This window comes from Bombyx mandarina, chromosome 01 (genome assembly GCF_030267445.1).
Source record: "Bombyx mandarina strain Sakado chromosome 01, ASM3026744v2".
Taxonomy (NCBI): Eukaryota; Metazoa; Arthropoda; class Insecta; order Lepidoptera; family Bombycidae; genus Bombyx; species Bombyx mandarina.
This window is the reverse complement of record NC_143208.1, coordinates 11117581-11130407: the sequence shown is the minus strand read 5'-3', so window position 1 is coordinate 11130407 and position 12827 is coordinate 11117581. Positions and strand designations below refer to the sequence as shown.

Below are 12827 nucleotides of genomic sequence, written 5' to 3'. Positions count from 1 at the left end.
TAGTTCTAAATAAATAATCGCTACGATTTGTACATTTACAAACGTATTCAGATTGTTGGCACGATATTAATCATCATTAGATCCATTATTTAACCCACTAAATCATTTTGACACTAACTGCATTTAATTCAAAACTCAATTAATATGTCGTTCCCGATCTGTCCATGTAACTCAATTTTCGTAAAGAAAATTCTCGTCTGTATACACGTTGTAAATTGCATATAATATTAAAACGAAAACAGTGATTATTGAGACGGTTGAATACGGGTGTTTCCTTTTTTAATTTTATTACATTCCGCACATCGCAGAAAAAGCAACGATCGCATTTTATTTATTTCGATACCTTACAAAGGTTACCGAATGATGTGTAGAACTTCAAACGAAGGTAACGCCATCAAACCAATTACTTACTGTAAATACGCGGCTACAAATACTTTGTCAAAGACGAATCCTTTTTAAGTGTTTTTTTTTGTCAAACCCTTTGAATACATCTGAGTCAGTAAGTGAGCTGTACTCATTTAATGCGATATTTGTGATGTTAGGTGATTATTACAATATATGATCGATAAATATATAGTACATACTAATATATAAATGTACAGTGTTTTTTACGGATGTTCCGTTATAACTACTAAACCATTCATCCGATTGACTTGAAACTTGGTATCCTTGTAGAAAATACATGTACTTAATGGATAGGCTAATATTTATATGAGTGTTGGACTCCTTAATAATAATGACAATAAATAATAATGGTAATTTTTAATGCCCAGCGAAGCGGACGAGTACGGCTAGTACAATATATGCTTAAAACATGATCGGCTTATGCAAGATCTCTAAAAACTACCTATTGTATTATTTACTTTTGTTTGAATTTCAACGATTCGTTTGTCTTTAGTTTTCGGAAGCTAGTCCTTTGCACCTACTAACCTAAAATGTGTTCACGAGGGGTCACGGTTGACAGTCAGCATTCATCGACGTAATTAATGCAAAGGTGACGCTTGAGATAAAATGGTTCCGTTAACTAAATAAACATATGAATTTAAATACGGGTCTTGATTAAATTAGGGTAAAGCCGAGATAGATGCCCCACTTTTTGAAAAAGTCATGTAATTTTGAAAATATTAATTTTATACGAATAATTTCTATTAATGTAGTTAGCTCAATCCCTTATGTTTAATTAGTATAAAAAATTTTTAACCAATCAAATACAGATTTTGCAGAAATTCGTTTTTCGTAGAACCTTTTTTTGGAGGATAGATGCCTACCTGTATGGATAGTTGCCCCACCAAGAAAATACTGAGTAGGATAGATGCCTGCAGTGCAGGATAGATGCCCTTTATATCGTGTAAACGTAAAAACCAAACCAAATATTTAGAAGTTCTATTCCTAACAGAGCAATAATTGTCTCCAAGAAACATGGGTCATAATAATAAAAAATATTTTGTATTTTTTAAGTCTATGAATGTTTATAATTAAAAGATAGTTCTCATATCACACAAATGATCATAATTAAATTTTTAAAGCGTTAAGTAAGCGTAAGCTAAACTACAATTTTTTTAGTTTCAACATGCATTATCCTATTTTTTTATGAAATTAAATTTTACATATATTTATTCAACAAAAATATAAACTCTTAAGAGTTTAAACAATTAATTGTTTATAAAATATTCACATTAAGTGTCAATGTGTACATTGCAAAATCATATTTTTTTATATTAAATTAACACAATAAAGATATCTTTATTATTTTGTCCAATTGAAGTTTAACTGGATAGTGCTTTAAATTTTCCACATCTTCTACATCATTTCTGAAAAACACGTTTCATGTAGCTAGTTCTGAAACACTAAACATTGAATTCAGTCGGATTACGACTTCGTATTTTTATAGTTTTCAAAACATTCAATGCAGATATTATTACATGCGTTTTAGGGTTATCCCTTAGATTTCTTTAGGGGCAAATCTATTGTTTTATTTCCTTTCATTTTATAGTTAAGTGGGTTGTCTTCATCTTCGCTGCTTGAACTGTAAATCAGTTGTTTGTGTTTTATGTTTTCGTGGCATATTTCTGCTGTATTCTGAAATGGCAGAGTATGGAGGGATAGATGCCTCTAAAGGCACCTATACCCCAAAAAATCAGGGCAACTATCCTTTGTGATAAGGATAGATGCCCAAATTTTTTGTAAATAAATTATAAACTTAATAGCATTTATTTACACCTAGATGCAGACTCAATGAACCAATATATTCACGTAGCAAAAAATATAATGGAATTTTACACTAATTATAAAGTTATACCACGCTAAATGCTAACCTTTCAATCTTTGACGTGTTCGTGAAATTCCGCGCGGAGAAAATTATGTACACGAGGAAAACACTTCGTCACCACGCGATTGTCAAATGGTAGATAAGGTATAGGGTGACTGTGGTTCCTACTTATTAAATTAATTTTTTGTCATGAGTGCGGGAAGTTAGGTTTTTAGAACATGAGGCATCTATCCCGCTGCGGCATCTATCCAGGTTTTACCCTATATCTTTTTTACAAAAACTTGTATGTATTATGAAACTTGAAAAAAAATCTGCCGAAAATCTTCTCATTCCAAATACCGCAGTGTCCGAGACGAAAGTCTGACTGACCACTGTGTATTGCCAGTGATGACATCGCCAGTGAGACATTCAGACCCTGAAAATGGGCCTTATCAGAAGGCACAACGCTACTCAAAGAGCAATGGTGAGGACTATGCTCGTGAGATTTCCTGTGAAATCGATTCAGTAATGAGGAGATTTGCAAAAGAACCAAGGTGACTGACATATCCCGAACGATGTCCTCCCGAACGAAGATTGAAGAGGTAGTGGGCAGAGAGGTAGTGTCGGCACTTTGCTCGTAGAATAGATGGCCGCTGGAGCCGAAAAGATCTCGAGTGGCGACCGCGCGGCGTAGGTAGGCCAGGCCACCCACGAGGTGGACCGAAGACCTGCTGAAGGTCGCGGCAATCCGCTGGATGCAGACTGCGAAGGACCGGTTATTGGGAGGTCTGTGTTAATATTATGAACTTCTTCGGACACATCATGCGGTCTCCCAGACATGAATTAGAGAAGCTCATAATTGCGGGTCGCATAGAGGGCAAGCGCGCCGTGGACAGAACGCCAGCCAGATGGTCAGATCTGGCAAGTGAAGCACTTGGTGGTAGTCTGTACCATGCAGTCCATGCCACTCATGATCGAACACAGTGGAAGCACGTCACATGCGGTCGCGATCCTCAGTAGTGAGAGAACGATATAGAAGTGTCCAGCAGCAGGGGTGTATGAGCTAGTACGGGTACCGGCGAAGGCGGGACTTTCGGCGCGCACTGCGGTACCGTAAGCTCCGTGTAGTCGATGGTGGAGCTCGATGGGGTTTTGGGGGAGGTGGAGGACCTCGGTCCTTCTCTTCTCCCCTTCTTCCTCTCAGGAGGCGCCAGAGTCCGACATAACCCAGTCCGTTACCCCCCTCGACCGGCTATCCGTAAATGGATTCACCAGCGTTAAAAAAAAGGGGTCTATGAGCTAAAAAAATACACACACAACACTTTATATCCGTTCAGATGTGACTAAAGAAAGCTTTAGACTGGCTTAATGGCGAGGGTTTGTGTCAAATAATAAAATAAACTCCATGTTCATGATCCAATTGTACATTATTCACGAGAGATATCAAAATCGCAACTTTAAAATATTAATTGCTACTTCAGTAATAACTTGCACCTAAAAACTGTTTCTGATTTAATTTTGGGAAAAAAATAATAATACATATATCCTTTACATAACTTTGCTCGATCGATCAGATACAAGAGATATCCGTAGGTATCTATTAAATCTGTTTCAACTATTCAAAATTATTACGAATAAATGACCTTTGCTTAATGCACACAAACCATCTAATTATGGATAGAGCTATTAACTACAGGTCTACCGCCTAACTAATACTACCCCTTAGGTAAAGTGAATCGAGGAAGGGGCTTAGAACCGGACACATGATATTTGCAACATAAAACGCGTGCTTCGATTAAGAATGAATAACTCAGAATTAAAACTGACATTGTATTGAAACATCAAGAGTCACGGTGTGTTTTCGTATAATTATACTGTAGGACACATTCACTTTACTTTCACCGTACCTACTTTTTACATTTACGTTAAGAATGAAAAGTTATGATTAGAAAAAATTGGATAAATTAAAAATATTTGAAATTTAACAATGATCGTTGCTCAATGTTATTTAAGGCGCTTTTTATTGTTAAAACAAAAAGTGATGTTGCAGAATATCTGCAATTGTTACACTTCAATAGTCGTTAATTTCGCAACCCACACACTTTGAGGAATCCTAGTTAGACCTCAATTTTAAGGCGTTCAAATTTTAACTTCGTTTAATCTGTAAAAAATAATAGATTTTACGTAACGTGTTTAATTCTAATATAATGCTACTACTCTCCTCTAAGTCGTTTCGGCCATGGCGACCACTTCAAACTCCGTTTCTAATTGTCACGGTGTGCTCGTGTGTGGATAACATAACCGATGTTATTCCTAAAGGTTCGTGCACATTGCGTACAGGTGAGCACACCATTGTAATAGTTGTAATAGGTAACACAAGGCGGGCGTGCTTTCAGTTCATTGCGTCGAGCATCTGTTTCAGAGCAGCGTTTCTAATATGCATTAACCCTTTGACTGCCGCGTAGGTCACCGGTGCCCTACGTGGCGCACTGAAGTAAGTCGTCGCTGAAGTCGTCACTGAAGTGTGTCGATTTCTCTTTTCGATCTTCATACTAAGGCGCTGGAATATCTAGTATAATCGCTAGAGAAAGACGAATCCAAAGATACTGAGAATGAATCTATTTCTAGGGGACCTAAAAGACTACAATATATATACGAGTACATAACAAAACAAAAGAAAGTAAAGGTTGGCAATCCAGGCGCTTAGTAACAGAAGTGGACATAATTATTTCAGTGTGCCACTTAGGGCACCGGTGGCCTACACGACAGTTAAAGGGTTAAATCTCATATGATGTTAGTATTCCTCGCTTAGGTCATTTAGTATATGCATTGGCATTCTGTTTCAGATACAATTGAAAGGATCAAAAGAAGATACCTACTCGCGCTTACAACACAATTAAACTCGCGTTTTAATGATGAATTTAGTTCATTTAGTTAGAAGAAACAAACTTCTTCCTTAAAGTAATACCTAATTGAGGGAAACAGAGACCTAACAGTCTATTACTTCGTGAGCGTCGGAAAATATACTGGGTGCTAGAAAACCGCTTCCGAAAACGAAGACAGACGATAGTACTAATGATGAACCATCTTTGACGATGGGACGGAAAAAAAACCGATACTTATTTTAAAAAGAAAACCATAGTTTTAAAACGTTTTATTACCATTATTTACTCTCCATCATGTTAGTACAGATAAATGAAACGATAGTTTCATAAAAAATACATAACTTTACTTTAAAAAAAATCAGCAATGAATTTTTTTTTTTCGTCCCGTCATCAAAGGTGTCATTAGTACTATCTTTACTGTCTTCGTTTTCGGAAGCTGTCTCCTAACACCCAGTATAGGTAAAATATATTATATGTATACATATATGGCGATTGCATGCAGCAGAGATGCGAATGTTGCGATGGATGTATGGAGTAACAAGAATACGGAATGAATGTGTTAGAGGAAGTCTGAAAATGGCACCTGTGACAGAGAAGCTGAGAAGTGCACGTTTGGGATGGTATGGACATGTGATGAGACGAAATGAAAGTGAGGTTGGTAAGAAAGTTTTAACTTTGAACGTGGAAGGATATAGAGGAAGAGGTTGACCTAAGAAGAAATGGATGGATTGCGTGAAAGACGACGTAAAAGGGGAGTGAGCGAAGAAATGGTATATGATAGAAGAGTATGCAAGGAGAAAACATGTTGCGCCGACCCCAGGTGACTGGGAGAAGGGCAGGAGAATGATGATGATGATAGGTCTAAATAGATAGATCATCGTTGATGTATTGGAACATACCTAGACAAATTTTGTATACAAAAAAGGCTTGTTGTCGTTTGAATGAAATTATTTTGAAATTACCAAGGAGTATTCTCCGCTCAAGTAAATTTATGATTCGGTCTATTCTATATTGTTATCTATCTAAAATTAGCTAAGTCTATAAAGTGTGTTGTTCTTTTTATTAAAAAAAAGAAGTTCAATGTAGATTCGGCATTAAAAGAAATTAACAGAAATATCAAAATAATGCTGAAAAGGAACGGAGCCAGCGATTTCTTTCAATTATTCGTTTATTTTAAAAATTCTATAAATTACAGTATTGTTGATAAACAAAAAAATTTACAAACCAAGAATGAAGTTTCTCGCAGACCTTAAAATTGACATAACTACAGTCATTCTGTGAATCCATTCAAGTATTGTCATGAGAACATGCGTCTCTCTAAAGATTGATGATAATATAATGGTTTTTTAATATTTCTTTATATAACTTGTAGGCTCAATGTCGACCATTACAACACCGGGACCTATACGATACAAACAAAAGTCTGCCACCATTAAATTTGCCTTTATTGTGTTTTGAAAGAATTCGCAAAAAATTTCAATACACAATAAATAATTTCAATGTTCATCTTCGTAAAAATATTCGTTGCAGCAGCAATTCACTAACTGATTTTTATGGACATCATTCTACTGTATGGTTAGAAGAAGGGAACATCGTTTGTTTGTCTATATATAATATAATTGTGATTTCAAACGTAAGTTTCAATGCGGGTACCATTACGGCTCACCAGACTGAAAGTAGGCCTACTGAGTTTCCCGCTAGATCTTCTCAGTTAGTGGCGATTCCGATCCGGTGGTAGATTCTGCGAAGCACTGCTCTTGATAGGGCTAATGTTAGCAAATTCTCTCAAGTTGAGCCCGTGAGCTCACTTACTCGTCCGGGCGTAGCTGGGATAGCCTCTTAGGCTACCAGCGAATGGGTAGGGAAAAAGAACGAAAAGTAAATAGTTTTTTCTTTATGCATGCGTTGCTTGATGCTTAATCCTGCGGACAGAATGGAAAGCAGTCGACGTCGCCCAAAACACGTCATTTCGGATCCTCCCGACCCACTAACGGTGCTTTTAGGTACCTCAAACACCGGTCATCGTTCTCGTAGAACCCGTCGCTTGCGACGAAGGGCTCGACGAGTAAATTAACCCACAGACACAGCCCACAGAGTTTCTCGCCGGGGTTCGTGTTAGCAACGTCGTCAGGTTTGAGCCCCGTGAGCTCACCTATTAGTTAAGGTTACGCTGAAATAGCCTCTCAAGGCTATCCGCTTAGGTAGTAAAAAAAAACTTAATGTCTGTGCTGTCTTGAAGCTCGAGAGTTCGATCTTAAGGATCGCTATTAACTACCCGAGCGCTCCCGAAAAAGGCCTAACATCTTAAGGGCCGCTACTACGTACGCATTCAGGTATCGCTGAGTTGGTAAGGCAAATCGTTGAATGTCCTCCTAAAACTGAACGGACCGATGCGATAGCTTAGACGTTACGTCTTCTTCAACGAGTGCGGTGATATGTGCTTTGTTTGTTAGAGAGGAGGTCAGGTGGTACCAGGTGGGTTCAGGGCGTTGTTAGTGGCTGGCTGTTTCGTAAGTCTGGGCCGTAGTTAGTGGCGGTTACGATAAAGGGGTTATCATGTCGCTATGCTGTCATGTAGAAGCGCTCCGATGCCGCCTTCACATACGTATAGATTGGTTCGAAATCGAACCACGTTCGATATGTGTTAAAAAAACATATTGTAGTTCTGTACTGTGTTTTTATTGTTGTTTTTTTTTATCGAATATTTATTTCAATTGTTTGGAAAAGGTAACTAAGTCAACTAGTTGTACGTAAAACTTAAGTATATGTTAGGGTTCGGAACAGAGTTAGACTAATGAAGAACGTGACTAAATTCTGATAATATTGACTACGGCAACGCGTTAACAGTGCAAGTGGCATTCTCACGGCTGGCGGGCTACCATTCACAATCACAATAAGCTGATTTCATACTTAGAAGAAAGAGAATGTATGTAACTGCATGTTTTGATTGTTTAATATACTGAAGTTACTATAAAATTATAAATTATTGCGAAAAGTTGCATAATATAGCTCTGAGTTTTAGTCGGAATATACGACTGGCATCACTAGATGCAACAGTTTGAGATGAAATTTTGGTCTCCTGTCCGAGGACTCGGAAGTCGAGGGGCGTTCATAAAATTTATATTTAAATAAAGTAATTTTATTGATTATTACCAAAACAATAATGTGTGGTTAAAAGTACTGCATTTTTCATTCCTTTGATAATATTAACGTGAAAGTGTCATTGTTATGTGTCCACTAGTTAATGGTTGCGGTGATCCATACTTTACAATATGTAAGGCGAAAACTTAGCAAAAATGGCAAACAATTGCCCATTTACCAAGCTCGAAGACTTCTTTTAAATTGTTTTAAGTTATGTTCAATTATAAGTTAATTTGTAGAAACGCAATGAACATCTACCTAATTTAGGGGTCAACAACCGCATTCAATCAATCTCGGGTTGCTGGTGGCTATTTAATGGTAATTCAGTAGATGTTTCGTTTGTTACATTGCTCTATTTAAAAACAAAGCATGTAGTTTTTAAGGCTAGAGGATATTTTTGATGTTACCGCGGCATGAATGCACACCAATCACTATATCAGCTGTTTGTGTTTTCGAGGGGGATTCTCTTACACCCAGTATGCTAACCAAATTTAAGAGTTAATTTTAATACCATTTGACATTTTGAAAACAAATAATTGTCATTTTTACAAATGGCAACTCTACATTTTCGCATGAATTCATTATCGTAGTAAAGTGTAATGTTCCCTATTCCGCGTACAATGTATAGATAAGTATGCCATAAGAAACGATCACTCCCATATTGCTGTTTTAAATTATTATTTTTTTGTGACAGGATAAATAAATCAATTAATTCCATAAAATGTTGCTTTATAAGCTTGTTCAGTTAGCATACACTTCGCGTTATAATAATTTTAACATCAATGTTATGTGATCGTAAAAATAAATATAAATACATATTTCGATTGGTCTTTTTCTAAAGATCGCACTTTGTTCGATTGGCCAGATCTGTGTTTTTTAAGGTAAATCCTAGAATTATAAGGTTCTAAGCACAGAGTATCATTAAAATAGGTTTTATCCATTAGTTTTTGCGAATATGTAGACAGATACAAAGGAACAAATATTCTGACGAAAAATAATTATTGATTTGAAATCAGGTGTGGGTACTATTACTACTAAACACGCATTTTTTACAACACATTTGTTTATTAATACCTAAACGTAGATGTAGGAAAATCGAAATCGCGTAATGACCGAATTTCATTAAAACATCACATCTTCAGTCTTATCAGAATAAACAAATGTCAGCAAAAAAAACCGCTCAAATTTCTCATTGTATAAGCATAACGCGTGGTCTGCATAAGTCACGGGAACTGCAAGACTGCAAAAAAAGTAATATTATTTAGTTGTGTACGAACAAGATCATTTTATAATTCGTTCTCGCGAAAGCATATCGTGCTTGGAGACTAGTTGTTTACTTAAAAAAAAATACCCTTGATACGTGTTCGATAATTATTTTTTTTTAAATCAATAACATAATTATTTCAATTGAAAATGGATTTTGGATGCAGAGCGTATCGTTTTGTTTATCAGCCGGTGCACACGCAGCAGTTCAACGTACCAGGAATAGGAGAGATCAATCTAAGTTTCTTGGCGTCACCACAGAGCAACGTGAACCTGCTTTACGACAAGAACCACAAGCCCGGCATGAGCGGCGAAATCAAACCGCAACAAGTCAGTTACATACATTATATACATATATTTCATTAATATTCATAGAAATAAGACGTTTTATGTTATCATCATTGCTTGCTATCGTGTATTGCATTTTTTTTACATTGTAGTCATACCTACCAATAACCTGATAAGAGTTCACGCATCGTCTTAAATTTTCGTTATTATTGCATATTAAAAATGATAACATGCGATGATGCGAATAAAAAACTGACCAGTGTATGCGATCCACGTGGATGTGTGATGGAATATTTTTGTCCAAGCCACATCCAGTATCAATTTAATTCCTTCCTTTTGCATTCTCGACCTCGCGACAGAGAATGTGCTGCCCGAGGTGTGAATATCTTTTACTGTTTGAAGCATAGCAGTCGCAAAGTATCTGATATTATTCTTACCTTCTGCGAATCTTACCAGTTGATTCGTTACGTTACGCCTTTTGTAAACACTTCTGGTTCTTGAAGAGCAAACTTCCTTAGTTGCGTTGTAATTGAAAATTCGAAGAAATCGAAATGTTAATAATTTACATTAATACAGTCGTCACTTATACATCTATATAATTTAACCTGTGAGAGAACGACGAGATAGAATATTTTTGATGATTCTATTTCCACCACGTCTAGACTGAACACCTATTTTCATTGACCTAATGACTATATCGGTGGGCCTTGGTTTAGCTGTTTCCATTACCTTATCCACGAACGGCGATGATTACTTATGAACGTGGTGGACGTTTGCTCATATTCGAAAGCAATGCTTGACCGTCTCGGTGGTTAAGTGGTTAGTGACTGTGTAACATGGGGTCATGGATCGTTTCCAAATCACTGCTCGAAAATTTTTAAGATTCTATTTAAATTTAGTATTGGTATTCTTGGGTGAACTTGTGCACCCAAGACATACGAATGAATTCCTAGCTTAGTGCCACTAAATGTAAAAATAATAATTGAAAACAATATTTATTTATGAGACTTACGCTCCTCCGATAACGGTGTCAAAAGATATTACGGAAAACGGTAACTTATCAGCACATCCCGGAGGCGCTTTCCGGTATTACTTTCGTTTCGTGTTTTGACCTTCATTCCACGATCAGAGGAATATAAACAAAAATTAGGTATAGTAAATTAAGTGCATCTCTACGTCTTGCATTCAATTGTATCGAATTGGTCAAAGGTTAAATGACAATCAGTGCTTTAACTTCAGCATATTATAGCATCAATCATCTCGAGTACCCTAACAACGGTCTGGGCAATATAATTCATTTCGCGAACGTTAAATTGGCAACTCTGCCTAGTCGCATAGTCCAGCATCAAAGTCTGACTTTGTCGATACTAAAAATTATAATCGCGTGATAAGATCGTTGGAGAGATCACGTTACAGAAAAACATTGTTGCCCACGGCTAAAGGCAACAGCTGTCGTAAAAGTAACCAGTTTAATTATTTAAGGACCAAAGGTTAGTAGTCGTTCGTTTATTATTTGAGAAAATTTTCGTACCCTTTCATTTCGAGTCTTTTTTTTATTTGTAGAATATTTTAGACCGAGGTAGGACATGGAAAAATGGATGGGGCCGCTGTAATTATACTGAGACCTTAGAAATCATATCTCAATGGGTGCGGCATTTACGTTGTAGATGTCTATGGGCTTCAGTAACCACTCAACACCAGGTGGGCTGTGAGCTCGTCCACCTATTTAAGCAATAAAAGAATAAATAGTTTATCGCTGATCTCGCAGAGACACGAACCTTACGACATTCTGAAGTGTGGTGTATCAACTATATTCACGTATAACACCAGAGGGTAAACGTCGCCTCGTTTTCAATTTCAAATATAAATAAGATGCCCGATACTTCGAAACGTGTGCCGAGATTCAGAACGATTAAATTTTCATCTCTTCGAGAGTAACCGACCGGAGAGGACGTAAAAATTCGTGTGATTGAATATATTATTATAACGTGTTTTCTTGTGTACACATTCAATTCAAACTACTACATCAACAGCTAAAGTTCTTTGGACGTCTTCAAGAAGTTAAATATACACGATTTAATTTGAAGGTGTCTAGGTTGTTAGGTCCCGAGGGAAATAGCCACACGGCACGCAATTTGTAACGCTACAGTAAACGTGTTGAGTTCGACCCAGCAGCGGAAATTGTATTGCTTATAGTGTAAACTCGCCTGAGCATAAATTAAATATAGTTAACTAAACCTAGGTATGTAACCATATAAAATTATCATTCAAAATTTATTTCAATAATAATATGATGCATTCCCGCGGAATTGTTCGAGAGCCTCGTCACATTTTACCCTCGCGTATCATTTATCAAGCGTCAGTTCGTACTCCTTTTAAAAGTAATATTTATCTTATATCTTTAAACGAGCAATTCTTGTATATAAATATATATTATATATAATTTGAATCTCGGAAACGGCTCCAACGATTTTCATAATGTTTAGTATACAGGGGATTTCGGGGGCGATAAATCGATTTAGCTACGATTTACTTTCAGAAAATGTTATTTTATTCGTGTTTTCACTTTATCGATAATTTTGATTTGTTCTTTAAATAACCAGTTCATTTTTTTTTATAATTGTGTCGGTAAGATCGAAAACTATTATTCATATTTCATCATTTTATCAATATGTAATTCGTATATTTAAATATCATTTCTAAAAAAACAAAATTTATCAAAATAAAAAGCCGAGCACTTGTGTTGTTAATAAGACGCGTGTACATCATCGCGGTTATCGCCGAAGCGGTAGAGTTATAAATGACTTTAATTATAGATAGTAGAGGGTCAACCGCAAGTAGTGCAGCACCAGCTGAGCATGGCGCAACACGAGCCATCGCAGCAACACCACCAGACTGTCACCGTCGTGTCCTCGATGCCCAGCAACATGGCCTCGCACCAGGTAACTGAACCACTTCAAAATTAATGAACTGTGCAACATAGCGTTTCTTTTGTATTCTGT

The 12827-nt window shown here is 36.6% G+C and overlaps 1 protein-coding gene across 16 annotated transcripts in view; it reads left to right on the top strand.

Moving 5' to 3' along the window:
- PH (polyhomeotic) overlaps positions 1-12827 on the top strand; it is a 67060-nt gene that overhangs the window by 15258 nt on the left and 38975 nt on the right. For 14 of the 16 annotated variants that reach the window (XM_089730006.1, XM_089730025.1, XM_089730005.1 and 11 more), the window contains 2 exons: positions 9727-9867; positions 12642-12767. In XM_089730006.1, coding sequence (XP_089586132.1) covers positions 9727-9867; positions 12642-12767 — 267 coding nt within the window. Of the gene's footprint in view, positions 1-9672; positions 9868-12641; positions 12768-12827 lie in introns of those variants that run through there. The other 2 variants (XM_089730063.1, XM_089730045.1) reach the window with 2 other exon arrangements.